General features: G+C 43.2%; 1 protein-coding gene across 4 annotated transcripts in view; it reads left to right on the plus strand.

Annotated features, from left to right (window-relative positions):
* The window catches only part of TM9SF3 (transmembrane 9 superfamily member 3), a 93,726-nt gene that overhangs the window by 26,545 nt on the left and 47,147 nt on the right, over positions 1 to 20,034 (plus strand). For all 4 annotated transcript variants that reach the window (XR_012159928.1, XM_073352979.1, XM_073352980.1 and 1 more), the window contains exons 3-7: positions 1,347 to 1,469; positions 9,549 to 9,709; positions 12,155 to 12,232; positions 16,166 to 16,297; positions 17,303 to 17,469. Coding sequence is in view for 3 of the 4 variants with exons in the window: in XM_073352979.1 (XP_073209080.1) it covers positions 1,347 to 1,469; positions 9,549 to 9,709; positions 12,155 to 12,232; positions 16,166 to 16,297; positions 17,303 to 17,469 (661 nt within the window). In the remaining variant the exon portion in view is untranslated. The remainder of the gene's footprint in view (positions 1 to 1,346; positions 1,470 to 9,548; positions 9,710 to 12,154; positions 12,233 to 16,165; positions 16,298 to 17,302; positions 17,470 to 20,034) is intronic.

A 20,034-nucleotide genomic window follows, 5' to 3' on the forward strand; every position in this document is an offset into this window, starting at 1 on the left:
AACGGGAAGTGTCCTCACTGCCCAGAGTTGGATGAGGAGTTTGTTTGTGAGCTTATCTCCATTAGCTTGTGGTCCACAATATGATAGTTTGAGAACATCTGACCTAAAAAACTCATTTTCACTGTTGATTATTTCACTCAGATTGAATAATGAAAATAGACTCGCATTATGTGAAGTAGATTTTTAGAACTCTAGCTTTAATAATTTAAAGTGTTACTACCAGAATAAGCATTTTAAAAAAAATATGTGCTTTTAACTTGATTCCCTTCAGAAGGAAATGCAAGGCTTGAAATCCAGACATCACATAAAATGTCACTCAGTAACATGGCAGCTACTGAAAGTACTTGCCTGTTAACCACATTTATATATTGAATTTTCAGTAATTCAAATAGCTTTCCAATTTGAAGTTTCAGGTTCACTTCCTTTTCCGTGTGTCGTCTTCTACATTCTTTGTCACCTTCCCATTTTTGTCTTCTCTTCAGTCTGTTTCTTTCCCATTTGCTTTGCTCCCGCTCTATACCAAATAGCTGAAAATACCAAACAGCTGAAAAACATGTTCTTTTTGAAAAAGAAAAGGAGTACTTGTGGCACCTTAGAGACTAACCAATTTATTTGAGCATAAGCTTTCGTGAGCTACAGCTCACTTCATCGCATGCATTCCACTGAAAGCTTATGCTCTAATAAATTTGTTAGTCTCTAAGGTGCCACAAGTACTCCTTTTCTTTTTGTGAATACAGACTAACACGGCTGCTACTCTGAAACCTGTTCTTTTTGCGGTGAGCCATATTGCTAGTGCCAATGGGGATATTTGAATGGGACTGAGTAACTAGTGACTGAGCTTGGAAGTACAGAGCTGGGGTTAGTTATTACCTTTACTTGTAATATTGTATTCTTGTATTTGTGAAATTACCAACTAAATATACTAATGCACATTTAAAATTGCTTGTTGGCTCTGCAAATGTTCCTAACACAAGATGGCCTTTGGGAATGACTGTTAATGTTAGCTTGCTGCTGCTGCTTCATGAGTCCTCACTTAGCCTCTTCAGATAAGAAACTACTGGCAAGTGTGTCTCAATCTGTTTGTGGATAAAGTAGTAATATGGTGATCTAAAACTTTTTTGTTGTTTCTGTGTTTGGGGGAGAATGGAGAAGCAGGGACATTTGTTTAGGTACCTCAGTGCTTGCTTTATTAAGTGTGCTGCTCACGTTACCTGCCAGAGGATGCATAGCCAATAGGAATTTCAAGCTCTGGAAATATGCATTTCCCCCCCTCTATCTGCTTAATTTGTGTGTTTAGTTAGAGCTATCATTAATATGTCATTAACATATTATTTTAATTTCCACAGATGATGTAATGCAGACCACATACTGTGAAATTGACTTGGACAAAGCAAAGAGAGATGCATTTGTGTATGCTATCAAAAATCACTATTGGTATCAGATGTATATTGATGACTTGCCAATATGGGGTAAGTGCTATATGTGCTATAACTTAAATACTTACATCATGTTTGTCAATCGTTGAGTGACTGAGTACTGTGCTGAGAGGATTAATGAGATCACTGTACTTATTGACTAAACTTCCTTAAGGGAAACTGACAGCCAACATGCCTCTATGTAGCTTAATAATAATAGGAATGAAAAAGAGGATGTTGAAGGATTGATAACTTTATTGAGGGAACACTTGTGGTGTTGAGTTTCAGTATACTTAAAAACAGTGAAAAGCTGTTTTAACAATTTCTTCCCAAAAATATAGTTTTGCTAATGCTGAGTTTTAAGGGCTAAATGCTTCACTTGGATATGCACATGCAACTAAGTTTTTAGGAGTTGTGTGCCTAACAGGGCCAGAACTTGCTTTGTGGCACTATGCCGCTGGGGCTTGGCACTATACCACTCAGACTCAGCAAGCCGTTTAGTTTTCAGATCACTTTAACTTTGTATTAATAGCCTCTGAGTTTTCTAATTCAGAGCACAATGGCCATTAAGTTAATCTCTAATGTCATTAAAGGGCTTTATACAGTATTTGGGTGTGTAAAGTGAAATAAATTAATTTTAGTTGCTCCTTGATCTTCAAAAAACTTACCTTGCTCCTTGTCAAGGATAGTAAGCAGTCAAAATCAAGGACAAGAAATAAAGCTAGATTCAGTGTCATTGATCTGAATTTCTGCATGCTTTTTGTTAAGACTCACGTGTAAATGTGGCATCTTCCTTAGCAGCTTCTACGTTCCTAATACATAAAAATTAGTGGAGGAGTTGTGCAGGACAGTGTCTTGGTGTGGTGGCTCTTGAGTCAATGGCACTAAACCAGGGATACGTAAATTATCAGTCTGTTCTTTCTGCAGTCTGTCTTGACTCTTTTTTTTTTTTTTTTTTTTTTTGGAAGTCCCCCTTCTGAGCAGGGATTTGTTGGACATTCTTAATTTGGTCTAGAAGTTGTACTTAGATCTTGGATCAAAACTCTTCTTATCCAAATGGTGTCCATCTGTGACATCTCAACCTTCCTCATACCCCTCCCCCCCCCCTTATTTATGCAGGAGAGGTTTTAGATGCCGCTTGTACACTAGTGGCAAACTTTCTTGCCCGCTAAGTTTTGTGTCCACGTTTTTCTGCCAATGCCGATTTCCATCTTCTAATTCAGTCAAATTCTGCCTGTTTACATAGGTGCTTCAGCTCTCATAGTCTGATTATAGAGAGGCGGAAGTACGAGGTGGACCTTAGTGGAGGGAGTGGGAAATCTCAGATCAGTCTAAAGTGACAGAAACAAGGGCTCAGCACAGTTAGTTGAATGAGAGCTTCTCTCCTGCTGGTTATACCAGGCAACTTAATTTCACAGGTCTTACTATGGAGTTGAGGTAGGTGGTCTGTACTTAAAAGAGGAGGATCAGAGTTGAGTTGATGTAAACTCTAATTTAAAATGTTGTTAACTTTGGAATTAAGAACATAATTATGCCACATCTGCTCAGCAAGCTGTGTTTAGCCCATCAGGAGCTCTTTGGACCAGACCACAGCAACAGAAAACAACTAGGGTAGAGGGGGGTCTTCATTCCGCAGGGTTTCCTAATGCCAGATGGGGCTATTCCCTATATCTTCTTAGGGTCTACTTATACTCCCAGAAGATCTTGGGGATAAAGTGGCTCTTTCCCTAGAGGATTCCATGGTTGTCTGTCATTCCCTTTCCTCTCCCCCAGAAAAGAAAAAGTACAAGAAGACAGCCTTATGAAACTGGATGTAAGCGCAAGGAAAAAGTGTGTCAAGTTTCACATAAACTTGTGTTCAGGTGAATTATTTTTTGTCAGTTACAACACAGTTTTCTGCCCCTTCCCAGGAGGGATGTATATGACTGTAGTTTAATAATAATAACAATAAAAAGACCAAGCCACTAGCCAGGGTCCCTTTTGATAGTCAATATCCTGCATGATACTGCCCAACGCTCACTCAGATGTTCTGCCTGCATCCTTAGCTCCTTCTCAGAGGCTCACAGCATTATAGATTTGGTCATGATTACTACCTTCAGGAGTGAAAGCTTAAAATATGTATTTTTCTGAGCACTTAACATTTCTCTAATAAACCATTAATATTTGGTCAACTGCCACTCTGGTTACTAGCTATTTCTAGTGTAATTCAAAGCTTTTCATGTATGTTTAGTACCTATCTGATAGGAAATTTAAGAGTTTAATGACAATGCAATATGTGAGGCAGTAAACTTCTTGGGTGGGTGATTGATTAAATTACTTGTTGCAATGATCCTCCAGTACAATTAATACAATTCTTATGATCTATTGGGAAAATCCTTCATTAATTAAAACATAAGTTAAAATGTTCTTGTTGGAAGTTTGAAAGTTCTTCTTTGAGTGATTGCTCATATCGATTACAATTAGGCGTGTGCCGCGGGGCTTGCACAGTCATGGGGAAGTTTTTCCCCTAGCAGCACCCTTCGGGTCGGCTGTGGAGCCCCCTGGAGTGTTGCCTTCGTGGCGCTCAATATATGACCCTGCTGACCTGGCGTGCTCTCAGTTCCTTTTTACCGCGTGTGACAGTCGTTGGAACTGTGGCGTCTTGCTTAGCAAGTTCTCCACGTTTCCCTAGCTCTTGTTTCTCGTTCTTATAACTTTTTATTTAGTTATTATAGTTTATTTTCGTAGTAGTTCGTAGCAGTTAGGCTGGGGGGGTTTACCCTCCGTCCCGACCGCTTTTTCTTGGGAGGGCTTTCATGCCCAAGTCCCAAGGGTTCAAGTCCTGATCCAAGCCCATGCCAATGAGCAAACCCCACAACACTTGTCTGAAGTGTCTGGGGGAGGCTCACTAAGACGATAGGTGCAGGATTTGCAACGGCTTTTGCCCTAGAACCAAAAAGGAGGGAGACTTTCGCCTTGAGCAGCTCCTTATGGAGGCAACACTTAGACCTCAGCCTTCTTCGGCGTGGCAGGACCTGGCATCGAGTTCTTCCATGCGTAGCACAGCGGGGCAGATGGACTTTGGTAGAGACCCGCGGCACTGGCGCTGAAACCGGCGGGATTGACCCGACACCACTCCCATTCCCTGGTACCGAAGTGGCACTGGAAGCAAGGGCGGAGTGGCTCTTCATCCCAGAGGCCCACCCCCCGGCGCCGGCCAATGGGACACATCTTCGAGAGGGGCACCCAGTGCCGAAGCCTGCGGAAGTGGCACAGTTGACTTCAGTCCCGCAGGATGGACTGTCGAGTCAGTTTCCGTTGGACTCCCCGATCCACAGCATTGAGGAGATGCAGTTACCGTCCACTCCGGACACCTTTGCGGCTGCAAGGGACCTCATTGCCATGACGGTGCCAAGGTCGCCTATGATTTGCGCCAAACCTCTTGTACCACAACGTATGGCACCGTCTCGAGGCAAAGCAGCTATGATTTCACCGTCAGCACCGTTGATTGAGTCCTGGCACTGGTCAAACTCGTGGCACTACTCCAGATCGTGCCAGCCCTCCCAATCAAGAAGCTGATACGCACGTCGGTCACCTTCACGGAGCAGGTCCTGGATCTGGCACCAGCCTCAGCACTGCTTAACGACCCCGTGTAGTTCCAGGTTACGGCTCCGCTCCCCAGCCTCACGGCTCCGCTCCCTGGCTCAGCTTCACTCGGCACCGCCCTGGCCTTCGCGGTCCCAATCCCGTTCCTTGGGCTCGGAGGTGGGGTCTAGGTACTTGGAATGGGACCGTCCCCAGTCAGGCCATGGACGCTCTGAGGTGGGGGCAGGGCTGTGGCCTGCATAGTGGCAGGGACCAACTCAGTGGCCATTCTGGACTCCGTGGGTATACAACCAGTCCCAGGGTGCCCAGTCTAAGGCTCCCAATCGGCCATGACTGAACCAAGGATGCCGGAGGCCTAAGCCAGTCAGCCCACCCCTAGGGGTGGCTGAGGAGGTGCCATGCCCTTTCTCTCCCCCCCCCCCCCCCCCCGAACCAACTCCAACTCAGGTCCCTGAGCTGCAGGCAAACAGCAAAGTAGGTTATCAGGCTCCTGATGAGCAGTAGGTTCGGGAAGATCTGGTTCCCCCATTGGCCTCCCTGGACAAGGCTGTCACAGGCACTTCCATCTCTAGGCTGCCTCCCATAGACAGCCATGCCCACCAGGACCTTCTGCGCAGGGTGACGTGAATGTGGGCCTGCAGGCTGAGGAGGTGGTAGAGTCAGAGGAGCTGATAGTAGACATTCTGGCCCCAGAAGGTCCTTCGAGGGTGGCTCTGCCCCTCATCAAAACTATACAGGCCAATGCTAAGACTATCTGGCAGACTCTGGCCTCCATCCCCCCTACAACCAAAGGGATCGAGAGGAGGTACTTCATGGCCTCAAAGAGGTACAAATACCTCTTTATGCACCTGCAGCCCTGCTTGCTGGTGGTTGCAGCTGTAAATATGAGAGAGGGGCAGCAGGCCCCAGCGCCCAAATCCAAGGAGGTCAAGCGTCTGGACTTATTTGGCCCCAAGGTGTATTCTACCTGGGGGGCCCAGCTCAGGATTGCCAACCAGCAGGCAGTCCTGAGCCGATATAACTTCAAATCCTGGAACTCAATGCTTAAGTTCAAGGAGTTTGTGCCATCTGAGTCCAGGGAGGAGTTTGGGGCTATAGTAGAGGAGGGCAAGGCACAGACCTCTTTACAGGCCTCACTGGATGATGTGGACTCGGCAGCGAGTACCTTGTCCTCAGGTATTGCCATGAGGCACACCTCTTGGTTGCAAGCCTTGGGCCTACCGCCTGAGATTCAGCAGACAACGCAGGACCTGCTCTTTGATGGGGCAGGCCTGTTTGCAGATCAGACTGACTCTCGGCTGCATAGTCTAAAGGACTCAAGGGCGACTATGAAGTCCTTGGGTAAGCACACCCCACAACCCAACGGAAGCACTTCAAACCCCAACAGCCGTGGCAGCACTCCTCCCCTTCTCAGCCGAGGCAGGACTTTTACAGGTGGATGGGAAGGAATGGCAGAAGGAAGCCTTCCAACCCACCGTCCAGACAAGGCCAGGGCTCGACCAAACCATCGTCGGCTTCCAAGCACGCCTTTTGAAGGGACGCCCAAGGACAGTGCACCAGACTCACCCCTGGATCCTTCCCCACGCTTTTTGAATCGTTTGTCCCACTTCTACCATGCATGGTCCCAAATAACCTCGGACTGCTGGGTCCTCCACACAGTGGAAGCGGGATACTCTCTCCAGTTCTCCTCCTATCCTCCCTCCTTCCCCGTCCCTCTTCAGAGAACCCCTCACGAGCAACTCCTTTTCCAGGAGGTGTGGGTGCTCCTCGCCATAGGAGTGGTGGAGGAGGTTCCTCAGGACCTAAGGGGTAAGGGATTCTACTCCTGATACTTGATGATCCCCAAGGCCAAGGGGGGTCTCAGACCCATCCTGGACCTGCGTGGGCTCAACAAATTCATGGTAAAGTTGAAGTTCTGCATGGTCTCCCTATCCATCATTATCCCATCTCTGGATCTGGGAGACTGGTATGCTGCCCTTGACATGAAGGATGCGTACTTTCACATAGTGATTCGTCCAGCGCACAGGCGCTTCCTGGTCAACCACAAACATTACCAATTCACTGCCCTTCCATTTGGCCTCTCAACAGCCCCCCGAGTGTTCACCAAGTGCATGTCGGTTGTGGCTGAGAATTTTCTCTTGGAGTTCTGGGAATGACAGAAACTGGATTTTCAGTAACTGGAACCTGTTAGCATTTTTTTAGTGATTCTTTGTGCTGAATACTGCATTCCTGCTGTTATTCATCGGCCTTAACATCGGTTCAGCAGGTTTCCGCAAGATTACCACCCTTGGGAGGCCTACTGTAGACTTGCCTGCCTGCATTTTAAGCACCATATTTTTTTAACAATGTAAAATGTTCCTAGTGTAGACAAGGCCTTGGTGGGTTTTTTCTTGGTTCAGCTTGTTACTGTGTCTCCTTAATGGGTTAGCTGAGCCCTACCATGTGCTACTGATAGAAAACAAGTCTGTTCTGAGGAGTTTGGGGGAATAGAATCCAAATGGCATGGCCTCCTGCTATGAATTCTAGGCAGTTTATGCTTACCTTAGTTGGTGAAGCAGACCAATTTTCTTAACAGGTGTCAAGAAATCTGAGCTTCCATCAAAATGGTCTTCTTTTTATGACTGTCCTAATTTTGCCTATGAGCATGGTAGAAGTTTGCCTGCCAGTGTGTTCTATTCCTTCTGGTTGTCCACCATGGGAGAGACTGTTAGGCCATGGTTGGATTTACCAGTTTAACACACCATCAACACTTGAAGTTGCCCTTAGGAGGAAAGCTTGGAAGGTCTGGAAATGGAAGAGTGTTCGCTAGACTATATCTAGATAGCTTACAATAACTCTTATTTGTAGACAATGAAAAGGCATTGACCTCAAATTACTGTTGGAAGGACTGCATCTGATTCACTAACATCTAGAAGGTTACCTAACCTTTGTTGCTTTTAAATTGAATCCAGGCAAAATGAGATGAGTGCTTTTCTTTCTACAAAGCCAAGGCAGATAGTAGATAGAATGACTTGGCTCTATGGCATGCAGTCTCCTTGACTGGGTGTAATGGTGTGTTAATATACTCTTTCAAGAGGTGGTTGATCTGAATATCTTTTTAGCTGTTTCGAGATCCAGTGTGTCGTGGCTTTGGGCAACACCAGCAGAGCAGATGTGTCAGGCTGAGTAGCATAGCCACAAATCGGCAAATGTTCTTCCTGCACAGTGTACATGAGGCAACACTGAACAGAAGAGCTTGAATGAGACATGAAGTAAAATACTATCTTGAAAAATAAAGAGCATAGATAACCTTCAAGTGCTGTTTCTTCTTACATCTGTTCCTTTGGGGAAACCCTTTCCCTTGTTTTTCCACTGCTTGTTTCTTTTTAGACATGTCTTCCTATATGTTTGCACTTTGAATGCTGCTATTATAAGAGGTAGAAGTTCTTGATTCTGAATCTTACTTTCTTTATGAAGAGATTGAGGTGATTTTTATGTTTTTATACATGGCTCTTCACCACAGTTTGTAGCTGTCAAAGACCTCCTGGGTTTTTGAGGTGTTATGAAGAACCTGAACGATGTGTCTTGAAATTATTCTTAAGAGGGAGGGTATCTGTTCCATGGCTGAGGCCCATGTACTCAATGGCAACCTGAATCTAACTTTTGTGGCAAAGTCCCTGGATTCTGTGGAACTCTTATGTGACAGAGCAGAAATGTTGCAGCAGCTGCATGAAAATCAAGAAATTTGTAACAAATAATGAAAATCCATAATGCAATCAGCCCAGTGTTTCTCGTGGTGCCTGATCACTTCTCTACTTGGAGTTGAGGAGCACCTCTAGGATTAGGATAGGATCAGACTGGATATTTCTCCTAAAATGATGTGTAGCAAAATAGTTAAGTGTTCCTATTTTGCTTTGTCACTCAGGAAATGGAGATGAATGGGACCATGAAAGATCTTGCCAGTGTCCGTCAACAAAAGTAAAGCAGTCAGGACCTTTCGTTTCTGACAAACAGCAGAAAAATTTGAGTGCAAATGAGGACACAATGTGTGGGGGAGTGTGATAAGGCAGAGGTGGCAATAATGAATGTGGAATATAGAATGAATGTGAAGTGAATCATAGAAGAGGAAAGAGTGAGTGAGTGAAAGGATAGATGGAACAAGGGAGAGAAGAAGGTAAGAGGGGGAGGCTGTGGAATTAGAGTTTTGGTCATAAACTTTATACTGGCACTCAGATGAAAAGATAAAAAGAACATTGATACAACTGTGTCTTGCATGACTAATATGGTCCTTGTTATCTGCACCTGTACATTTACTGTGATATCATCACTGTTTGCTGGTCTAGCAAATCAGTTGCTTGAAGGTGCAATGCTATCAAACGCACTCGCTCAGAAACAAGGAAGACTTAAATGTATGTCCTGATTTTTTTTTATAATGTTAATTTAGCTACCGAGATTATTTTTGTAGTGTGCCATAGTATATCGAATGTTCATGAAATTATTCACAAAATACTCTTGAAACATGCTTGTAATTGCATGTTGTGTCTTATACAATACTTGTTTCTTCTACAGGAATTGTTGGTGAAGCAGATGAAAATGGGGAAGACTATTATCTTTGGACCTACAAAAAACTTGAAATTGGTTTTAATGGGAATAGAATTGTGGATGTGAATCTGACAAGTGAAGGAAAGGTCAAATTGGTTCCAAATACCAAAATCCAAATGTCATATTCAGTAAGTAATGCAGGAATATACAAGGGATAAGAAATTCTGCAGAGTATAGTACTTTAGGAATAGTTACTTACATATCCAAAACTGATGTCTGTGTTTTTACAGGGAAAACTGTCATAAGTGAAGATGCATCTTTTCCATAACTTGCTGTTTGTAGAATTACATTTAAAGTGCTGATATCATGCATTTAAAACAACTAACTGAAGCATGTAAACAGGGTGGCTTTAATATGGATTCATGGTTCAGTTGCACCCACAGAAACTAGGGGTGTAAAACCGGGCATACATACATTTTCCCCGGAGCTGTGTGGAGAGGAGGGGGTAGCCCTGGGGGAAGGAGGAGTATTGGCGAGCGAACCCATCCCACACTCACTGCTCAGCAGCTGCTCCTGTCCCACAGAGCTGAATGTTGTGACCTGGTGCATAGTATTGCAGTGCCACTCTCACTGAAATTTGGCCTGACTGTCCTCCTCTCATGGCTTTGGAGAAATGCAAAATGTGTCTGAAAGTGTGTATATATTGGTCTTTTCCTAAGTCACGTTTCATGCCTAATAACACTAGCGTATTTGGAAGCAAATTTCAAATCTACAAGTAACTTTCATATCTAGTACTCAGGTTTCAGTTTGTCCCAGGGCAGTTTACATCAATGGGTAGTTGAATGACCTGTGTGACAGATGATAATGGTACCTCAGTCCTATGCAGAGCAAGGTTCCCCCTAAATGGGCAAGCAGGGACCATGGTCTGATCAGCTCCTGCTGTGCAGAGGTGCTTTGTCATGAGGAGGCATCTCTCTCCTGCCTGGGAGGAGAGAGTTCCCACGGCTGCCAATGCTGTTGCTGGCATTGGGAAGAAGCTTGGCATGAAGGTCTCAGTATGCACCCACCAATGATTGAGGAGAGGGGAAAGCACCCCTCTGACAGAGGGCCTCCTGGATGTAGCAGAAAAGAGGAAAAGTAAGAGTACTGAAAGTAAAAGCAGTTTAATGTTGTAGTTTATTTAATGAACTGGTTGCTAACAGTACATACACACACACACACACACACGCACGCTTGCTTATGTGTACCTTCCACTACGCTGCTTTATTTTAACAGACAGTCTCACACTTACACTTAAAGTACTTTGTTATTAACACTAATATATCTACCTAATGTATTAGATTTTCTTAACATAATGGATTTTTAACGATGTCGCTCAGGGGTGTAGATATTTCATACCCCTGAGCAACGCAGCTGGGTCGACCTAACTTTGTAATGTGGACCTGGCCTACAGGGTACCTAAGGGCTTGGCTACACTTGCAGATGTAGAGCACAGGGAGTTAAACCAGCCTTTGGAGACCGCAGCAGGGAAAACACTGCTGTGTGTTTACACAGTCAGCTGCAAGCGCACTGGCATGGCCACATTAGCAGCTCTTGCAGTATCACAAAGAGCAGTGCATTGTGGTAGCTATCCCAGTGTGCAAATGGCTTTTCAAATGTGGTGGGCGGGTGGAGTGTGACAGGGAGTGTGTATGTGCGGGGAGAGACTGTGTGTTTTGGGGGGCTGAGAGCGTGTCAGCATGCTGTCTTGTAAGTTCAGACAGCAGCAGACTCCCCTCCACCACACACACACTCACAACAGTAGCATTCCACACTAATGGTTTGCTTTGTCCTGGAGCATGCTGGCTGGCTGTCAGAAACGGAGCTTTGAAAGGGGATAGCCGCATGCCTGCAGCCGATTTCAAAACAATGAGAAGAGTGGCCATTTGACTTCAGGGGATTATGGGACGTTTCTGGAGGCCAATCATAGCGCAGTAATGCAACAGCTCATCCACACTGAGGCCCAGGCTGGGTGCAGCAAGCTTTATGCTTCACATGGAGGTGGATGACCAGGAGCGCTCCAGCTGCAGAGTCCAGACGCTCTAAGTGCCTTGCCAATGTGGACGCCTCAGGAGTTAGGGCGCCCGGGGCTGCTTTAATGCGCTCTAACTTGCAAAAAGAAAAGGAGTACTTGTGGCACCTTAGAGACTAACCAATTTATTTGAGCATGAGCTTTCGCTGTAGCTCACAAAAGCTCATGCTCAAATAAATTGGTTAGTCTCTAAGGTGCCACAAGTACTCCTTTTCTTTTTGCGAATACAGACTAACACGGCTGTTACTCTGAAATCTAACTTGCAAGTCTAGCTAAGCCCTTAGACTAATCTTCTTCTTTGTTCCTAGATGTGCTTTCTCAGCTGAGGGTTGGAGTAGTTTTGCAGGGCAGCATGGTGAAGTATGCATTGCTGTTGCTTATGCTCTCCCTGTTCTGTAGATTTCAGTCTTTAAGGGCTGTCAGCCAAGCTCCTTTTGTTATCTCCTAAATTCATTTTTAAACTGAAGAAAAAAGTCTGATATGGACAGTTTCTAAATCCCTGTGGCTTTATGGCTGAGCAAGTATTGCGGGCTTTTCAAGTGTAAATCTTTTCTCTCTCCAGGTGAAATGGAAAAAATCAGATGTGAAATTTGAAGATCGGTTTGACAAGTACCTTGACCCATCTTTCTTTCAACACAGAGTATGTAGTTCTAAAACAGCCATACAAAACTTCCTTTGAAATGTACTCTGGTTCAGAAAGGCCAGTGGAACAGTTCTCCACGCTGCTCCAGTTGCTTCTGTTGTAGTGATAAAGGAGAGGTAAAATGTTTTGGAGGTGGCTTTGTCCCTTTTGAGAAGGGGGCAGATAAAATACTTAAAAATGTAAAAATGGCTCAATCCAGTTGATTTTATTTTTAACATGAGGTAACTTGTGGAATAGCACTCTTCATGGAAAACTTTTCTCTGCAGCACCCGGTAAGTTAAGAAGGCAGCGTGTATGAATTCTTATGAACAGTTACTCAAGTGGAACAGATGCCAAAGATTCAGCAGGGAGCACACATTGTGCTGCTTCATGAGAATCATAGAATTATAGAATATCAGGGTTGGAAGGGACCTCAGGAGGTCATCTCGTCCAACCTCCTGCTCAAAGCAGGACCAATCCCCAATTAAATCATCCCAGCCAGAGCTTTGTCAAGCCTGACCTTAAAAACTTCTAAGGAAGGAGATTCTACCACCTCCCTAGGTAACTCATTCCAGTGTTTCACCACCCTCCTAGTGAAAAAGTTTTTCCTAATATCCAACCTAAACCTCCCCCACTGCAACTTGAGACCATTACTCCTTGTCCTGTCCTCTTCTACCACTGAGAATAATCTAGAACCATCCTCTCTGGAACCACCTCTCAGGTAGTTGAAAGCAGCTATCAAATCCTCCCTCATTCTTCTCTTCTGCAGACTAAACAATCCCAGTTCCCTCAGCCTCTCCTCATAACTCATGTGTTCCAGACCCCTAATCATTTTTGTTGCCCTTCGCTGGACTCTCTCCAATTTATCCACATCCTTCTTGTAGCGTGGGGCCCAAAACTGGACACAGTACTCCAGATGAGGACTCACCAGTGTCGAATAGAGGGGAACGATCACGGTCCCTCGATCTGCTCGCTATGCCCCTACTTATACATCCCAAAATGCCATTGGCCTTCTTGGCAACAAGGGCACACTGCTGACTCATATCCAGCTTCTCGTCCACTGTCACCCTTAGGTCCTTTTCTGCAGAACTGCTGCCTAGCCATTCGGTCCCTAGTCTGTAGCTGTGCATTGGGTTCTTCCGTCCTAAGTGCAGGACCCTGCACTTATCCTTATTGAACCTCATCAGATTTCTTTTGGCCCAATCCTCCAATTTGTCTAGGTCCCTCTGTATCCTATCCCTCCCCTCCAGCGTATCTACCACTCCTCCCAGTTTAGTATCATCTGCAAATTTGCTGAGGGTGCAATCCACACCATCCTCCAGATCGTTAATGAAGATATTGAACAAAACCGGCCCCAGGACTGACCCCTGGGGCGCACTCCACTTGACACCGGCTGCCAACTAGACATGGAGCCATTGATCACTACCCGTTGAGCCCGACAATCTAGCCAACTTTCTACCCACCTTATAGTGCATTCATCCAGCCCATACTTCTTTAACTTGCTGACAAGAATACTGTGGGAGACCGTGTCAAAAGCTTTGCTAAAGTTAAGAAACAATACATCCACTGCTTTCCCTTCATCCACAGAACCGGTAATCTCATCATAGAAGGCGATTAGATTAGTCAGGTATGACCTTCCCTTGGTGAATCCATGCTGATTGTTCCTGATCACTTTCCTCTCATGTAAGTGCTTCAGGATTGATTCTTTGAGGACCTGCTCCATGATTTTTCCGGGGACTGAGGTGAGGCTGACCTGCCTGTAGTTCCCAGGATCCTCCTTCTTCCCTTTTTTAAAGATTGGCACTACATTAGCCTTTTTCCAGTCATCTGGGACTTCCCCTGTTCGCCACGAGTTTTCAAAGATAATGGCCACTGGCTCTGCAATCACAGCCGCCAATTCCTTTAGCACTCTCGGATGCAACTCTTCCGGCCCCATGGACTTGTGCACGTCCAGCTTTTCTAAAAAAGAAAATGCTGTATAGAGGCTTTCTGACCGCTTCAGTCTATCTGAAACTGTCCCAGAAGCCTTCTTACTCTGCTCCCCTGCTATACTTGTGTCCCATCCCCCTTCCTAGCAGAGTACTGTAAACAATTGTTCCAACTTGATAGGTCCTAAGCAGCATTGATGTTATGCTCGCAACAGAAGAAAGTAAATGGTGCTGAATCAGTATCGCTGTTGACCTATCAGTTGCCCACTGTATTTACTGGGTGTGTTTTTGTTTTGAATTGGAGAAAAAAAAACAATCCTTTTGATTTCGACAGGTAAGCTACACTTTTCATTGAAGCAGACAGGCAGCAGCTTAAATTATGGTATTGAATTCTCCTAAAGCCTTTCATTGCCATTGTCCCATTTGGGATTTCAGGGTGGAGTTGGAGTAGAATTTGGATGGGATTTTTAAAGATCAGTGGCTTACTGACTGCTGTGGCAATCGTCCTCTGCCTCTTTCCCACTTTGTATGAACTTGTGAAATGATTGTAGCAATATGGAAATATTAATAACTGAAAATCTCCAGTGTCACATTGAGAATAAGGCAAAATGGATCTTCTTTCCCATGTTAATAATGAGAAAAATTAATGGACAGTGGAACAGTTTCACACACTGCTGAAAGTACGAACAGCACAGTGAACAGATGTGGGGGAAGTATACATTTTTTCATGCTAAATCCTGATTTATTTTTCTGGGGTAGAGAATTAGCCAGTGCTAGAACAAGAGATGAGCTCAAACTGAAGTCCTTGGTCTCTGGGGAAGTTCGTATCTTGATCTGAACTTGGGGTGGGCACATGTCTGGTTAAAACTACTTATAAGCACTCTGTACATAGCTCTTCTCCTGGTAAGGTAGATGTTAGTTACTGCCTGATTGTCATGTGTTTTTCAATTTTGAACAGGGGGATGTATGTTGAACCCCTTAGGTGCAAAATATGACATTGCTTTTCAAATTATAAATTTTTCCAGGGAGTGTTCTTATGATTTTAAAGTAGTCCCTGCAATACTAAATTCCAGCGTTGGTAGCAACTATAACAAATGTCATTTCTGGGTTCTGTGTGGGTTGTTTTTTTTTGGTGGTGATTTTGAGGTAGGTTGGAATTATTCAGCATTGGAAGTGTATTTTAAATAAATTAAATATTAGTTACTTCCAGAACTAATAACTTTCATTGTACATTGTGCCATACTTTTGACCTGACCTACAAACTAGTTTGCCACGATGTCATCTCATTTACTAATAGCTGTAGGAATGTTTCCCATGGTCAAGCTCAACTGTTTCCTTAGGTCCTGCAAGATTCAGTCCCATTCAGATTACTGTTCCTAGTCTGATGTGTGACACTGCAGCATGGGCTATGCTGGTAATGTTTTTTATAAGAGAATCATCCTGGAGAGGAGAGGTAGCAGACAGGTAAATAGCATGACCTGATGAAGAGCGCTGTGTTAGTTTGAAAGCTGTTCTCTCACCAAAAAAAGGTCCAATAAAATATATTGCCTCACCCATTTTGTCTCAAGTAAATAGCATGTTGTTCTTTGGTGTGGTTTTGCAGCATTGATTGCTTTGTCTCAGATGGAAACAAAATATTGCAGCTGCAACTGTGGTATAGCTTAAAACAGTTAATGTTACCTGACCCGTCTGCTACTCAGATAGGATGGCTCTAGGTTGCAGTAAGGTGCCTATTGGGATTTCAAATCAGAATGGGAATCTTCTGCACTGAATGCCTTTGGTCTTAAAAAGGAAAATGTTGAGGTTTAACTATTAATGTTCTGTAGCAGCTTAGTTTGACTAATGGACACATCAACGTGTTATGGAAGATGATGAAAACTTCAAAATTTTGCACGCTATATTTAATAGGATTTGTGCAAGCTTTAGATAATTCATTGCTACTTAGCACAATAGTTTGTACTGACTCTTATTGGGCACTAATATGTACCTACAGTACTTAAAATTGAGTCTTTTTTTCTTGTAGATTCACTGGTTTTCAATTTTCAATTCCTTCATGATGGTCATCTTTCTGGTGGGTTTAGTGTCTATGATATTAATGAGAACATTACGAAAAGATTATGCACGATATAGCAAAGAAGAAGAAATGGATGATATGGTAAGACTTGCACTAAGTTCTTAGAAATTTTAGTAAGACATATTGCTTTTTCTGTTGTTGATTTCATTGAGCTTATGAATAGTTTCCTTAACCAAAATAGAAAATAAATTGAAATTTGTGGAGAAAATTTGTCTAGGAAGTGGTCAGGGAATTCTCTCCAGGAAGAGAGTGGCTTTCAGATTTCCCAACCAGAGCAACATAATTTCCTGTTACAAGGTTGCTGGCTTCTGAGGACTGAATTAGGAAACTTAAAGCTGTTGGGACAGACTGCACAGAGGATTGGTGATGAGACAGTAGCCTTTCACTCGTAGGTTGCAGCTTTGAATTCTGCTTAGGGTTGTAGTAGCTGAGTGTTCATAAATTCTGCTTCTTATTAAATGTTTGGTCTGCCCAGTCCAGGTGCTAGTCGCTATTGGTTCACATTACCATGGCTGGCACTAAATGGCACGTTCCTGTGTAGAGGGGCCAAAAACTGACTGGGTATGGAAACTGAGCTCCCCTCCGGACCTGCAAGAGCTGGTCCCTCCAACTCATGTGTGAGGCACGTTGGTAGAGCATTGTAGAAAAAAATGCATCACCATGACTCATGATATATCCTTTTTTGTGGATAAATTGGGCTTCAGTCTCCAGAGCTTTCAAGCAGCCATCTTCCACAAGTGCCAATTTCACAAATGCTATCTTTTTAAAAAAAAAAAAAAAAAAAAAAAATCAAAAAAAAAAAATCCTATCTATTGGCCCCTGTGCTTTGGAAGCCTGTGTAAACCCCTAAAGACTGACATTTGTAGGTTGGGGAAGTAAAACCATTCTGAATGGATTTAGCTTTCCACTAGTGACTTTCATTGTGCATTTTGTGTTTGTTCTTCATGGAGTATTTGTCCCATAGAATTAATTTATCTAGCTTTAAGGATTCCATTAGGGCAGACTTTAATTCATACCTAGCATCTTGTTTTTCTCACTTATTACTTGGCAATAATATTTATAACTGAACTGTACTTCTATACACAGGACAGAGATCTGGGTGATGAATATGGGTGGAAACAGGTCCATGGCGATGTTTTTAGACCGTCCAGTCATCCTTTAATATTTTCATCGCTTATTGGCTCTGGTTGCCAAATCTTTGCAGTTTCTTTCATAGTTATCATTGTTGCAATGATAGAGGATTTATACACAGAGTAAGTATATTAATGAAGTACCTGCCTCTTTGACATCTGAAAGTTTTTGAGACTTTTTGTAAAAATGAAGCTGGTTATGAATTCTGTGTACAGTTTCAATTGAAACCTAAAACAGTGTTTTGTCCTAAAGTTCAAAGGTGACTAGCAAATTTTTTTTATAGAAATTGATTTTGTTGCTACTATATGACTTAACAAAGAAAGTCTGAAAAGCTTTTATATTTTTTCTCATTGCTTGTTTTTATCTTAAAAATATCAAAATTAAGTCTGGTGTTCCCTGGTTTTGCTAGTGGACTTTGTGGGAGGTAAAAAGTCTCAGGATATTTTTTGAGGTCACACATTTAACTGAAGTGAGATGCTGAATCTTTAAGGAAGTATTTTTTATTTATTACTTGGGCTGTACTTCTGTAGAGATTTACACATGTGCTTAACTTTACATGCTGTGATCAGTGCCTTTGACTTCAGTGGGACTATTCACATTACATAAAGTCAAGCACATGCATAAGTCTCCACAGAATTGGCAACTTTGGCTCTAAGTTTCTTGGGGTAGAGTGTCTTTTCAATTTTGTGTGTGCAATACCTAGAACAGTACAGTCCTGACTGGAGTCTGTACCAATATTTAGGAATTGGCGTTAAATACTCATCTAAAACATAAAAACGAGGACCAGCTTAAATTAAACTCACTGTTCTGTAGCTATCACCTTGACCATGTTGCTTGGGGGGATGGCTGTCTCTTCCCCAACCCTTCATCTTTTTGCCTTTTTAGATTGTGACCACTGGGACCTGGACTTCCTTTCTCTGTTTTGGGAAGCAGTTACTATATTTTGTGTGCTGCAACAACAGAAGCAATTTTACCAACTATTAGCAGGTTTTTTTAAAGAGTGATTAAACTTTCTCCCTCTCAGTTCAGCTTTATTCCCAGTTGCAGGTCATCTGTAACTATCTGTATTTGCCACTAGAGGGAACCCGGCTTCTGAATTTAGCTGCCTTGTTTTCACTTATCCTGAAACACTTTTAAAATCCTGTTGCCTAGTGTGCTTTTCTTGGTTTTACAGTGATTGTCCTCATGGTGCGGATAGCTGAAGAGGAAATTAAATAAAATTCTAAGTGTTTTAGAATGCCAGCATTTTTTTGGACGGGACCACGACTACTTTCACTTTTGGAATGTTTGCACATTGTGGTGCTACTAGAAACTCACAATAATAGTGATAGTGATATCTGATGCATGTAAAACATGTGAGGGGGAAAAGACTGAACTCATGTACTTGCATATGCATATAGGCCATCCCTGATGACCTCTTCCGTGCAGGTGCTCCATGCACAATGAGGTAGTGGTCTGGCTCTCAGAGCACAACTGAGCATTTACTAAGCTCCGATCCAAAAATGGACCTGTAGTAGGAAAATGGTGTGAGCTGAAAAGTGTGACATACCATACTACTATAAACTGAGTGATCATTTTACGTACTCTGCAGTGCCATAAAATACCCCATAAACCCTCTCGGGGCACTCACCATTTTTCACCTGAGAACAAGTGGTTGGCATTTGGTCACATCAGCTTTTAATATTGGATTGTGTTGCAGGAAAGCTGTAGTATTAGGGCTCTTCTGGAATATAAGTAAAAATAGTGGATATGAAATATCTGCACGGCATTTCAAATTAGAATTCATTGAATGCGTTGGAGTTATTCTGGATTACAGTAACATCACTTGAAGCAGAATTTGGGCCTGTAATTTTACATAGTCATCTTTACTTGAACCAATTTAAAAGCAGACTATCACAATTGGCATCTGTTAACCAATTTTAAAACAGAAACATGGGACTTACTTTTAAGAATCAAGTAGGCTCTCATGTAGGTTAACACTGACTTTTTTTTTTAATGCAGCAGGTATATTTGCTAAATTTCAGACCACCACCAAACAGTAGTGGGAGTTTCCAACAGAATGACTCTGACAATACAGTGGTCTGGCTGAAATTCTGCTGTTGGTTACCGCATCAGCATGGTCAGCTTTTATTGGAGGAAACACTGTTCTATTAATGAGCAGTGCTCGAGTCTCCTTTTGTTACAACCTGGTTAAGGAAATTGTTCTGGGCCTGCCTTTTGTGGCTTAGTGTCAGAGCCTGCTTTGCCCTTAAATGATCAAAGGATGGACCAAAACAAGTATGGTTCTGTATTCGTTATATCGATGAGAGGACGCCTTGAAAAGCCACTGAACTCTTCTGCTTCAATTTGATACCTTCACTTTGAAGGTGAGCTCCCAGTGCAATGCTGTGGCCATAAGGACTAATATGATGATCCTTGGATGCATAAACAAGGGAATCTTGAGTAGGAGTGGAGAGGTTATATTACCTCTGTATATGGTACAGGTGTGACTGCTACTGTAATACTGCATGTCCAGTTCTGATGGCTTCAGTTCAAGAAGAATGTTGGTAAATTGCAGAGGATTCAGAGAAGAGCCACAAGCATTGTTAAAGGACTGGAAAACATGCCTTATAGTGATAGACTCAAGGAGCCCAATCTATTTAGTTTAATGAAGAGAAGGTGAGGGTGTGACTTGATCAGTCTGTAGG

The sequence above is a fragment of the Lepidochelys kempii genome, chromosome 7 (assembly GCF_965140265.1).
Source record: "Lepidochelys kempii isolate rLepKem1 chromosome 7, rLepKem1.hap2, whole genome shotgun sequence".
In the NCBI taxonomy this organism is placed as follows: domain Eukaryota; kingdom Metazoa; phylum Chordata; order Testudines; family Cheloniidae; genus Lepidochelys; species Lepidochelys kempii.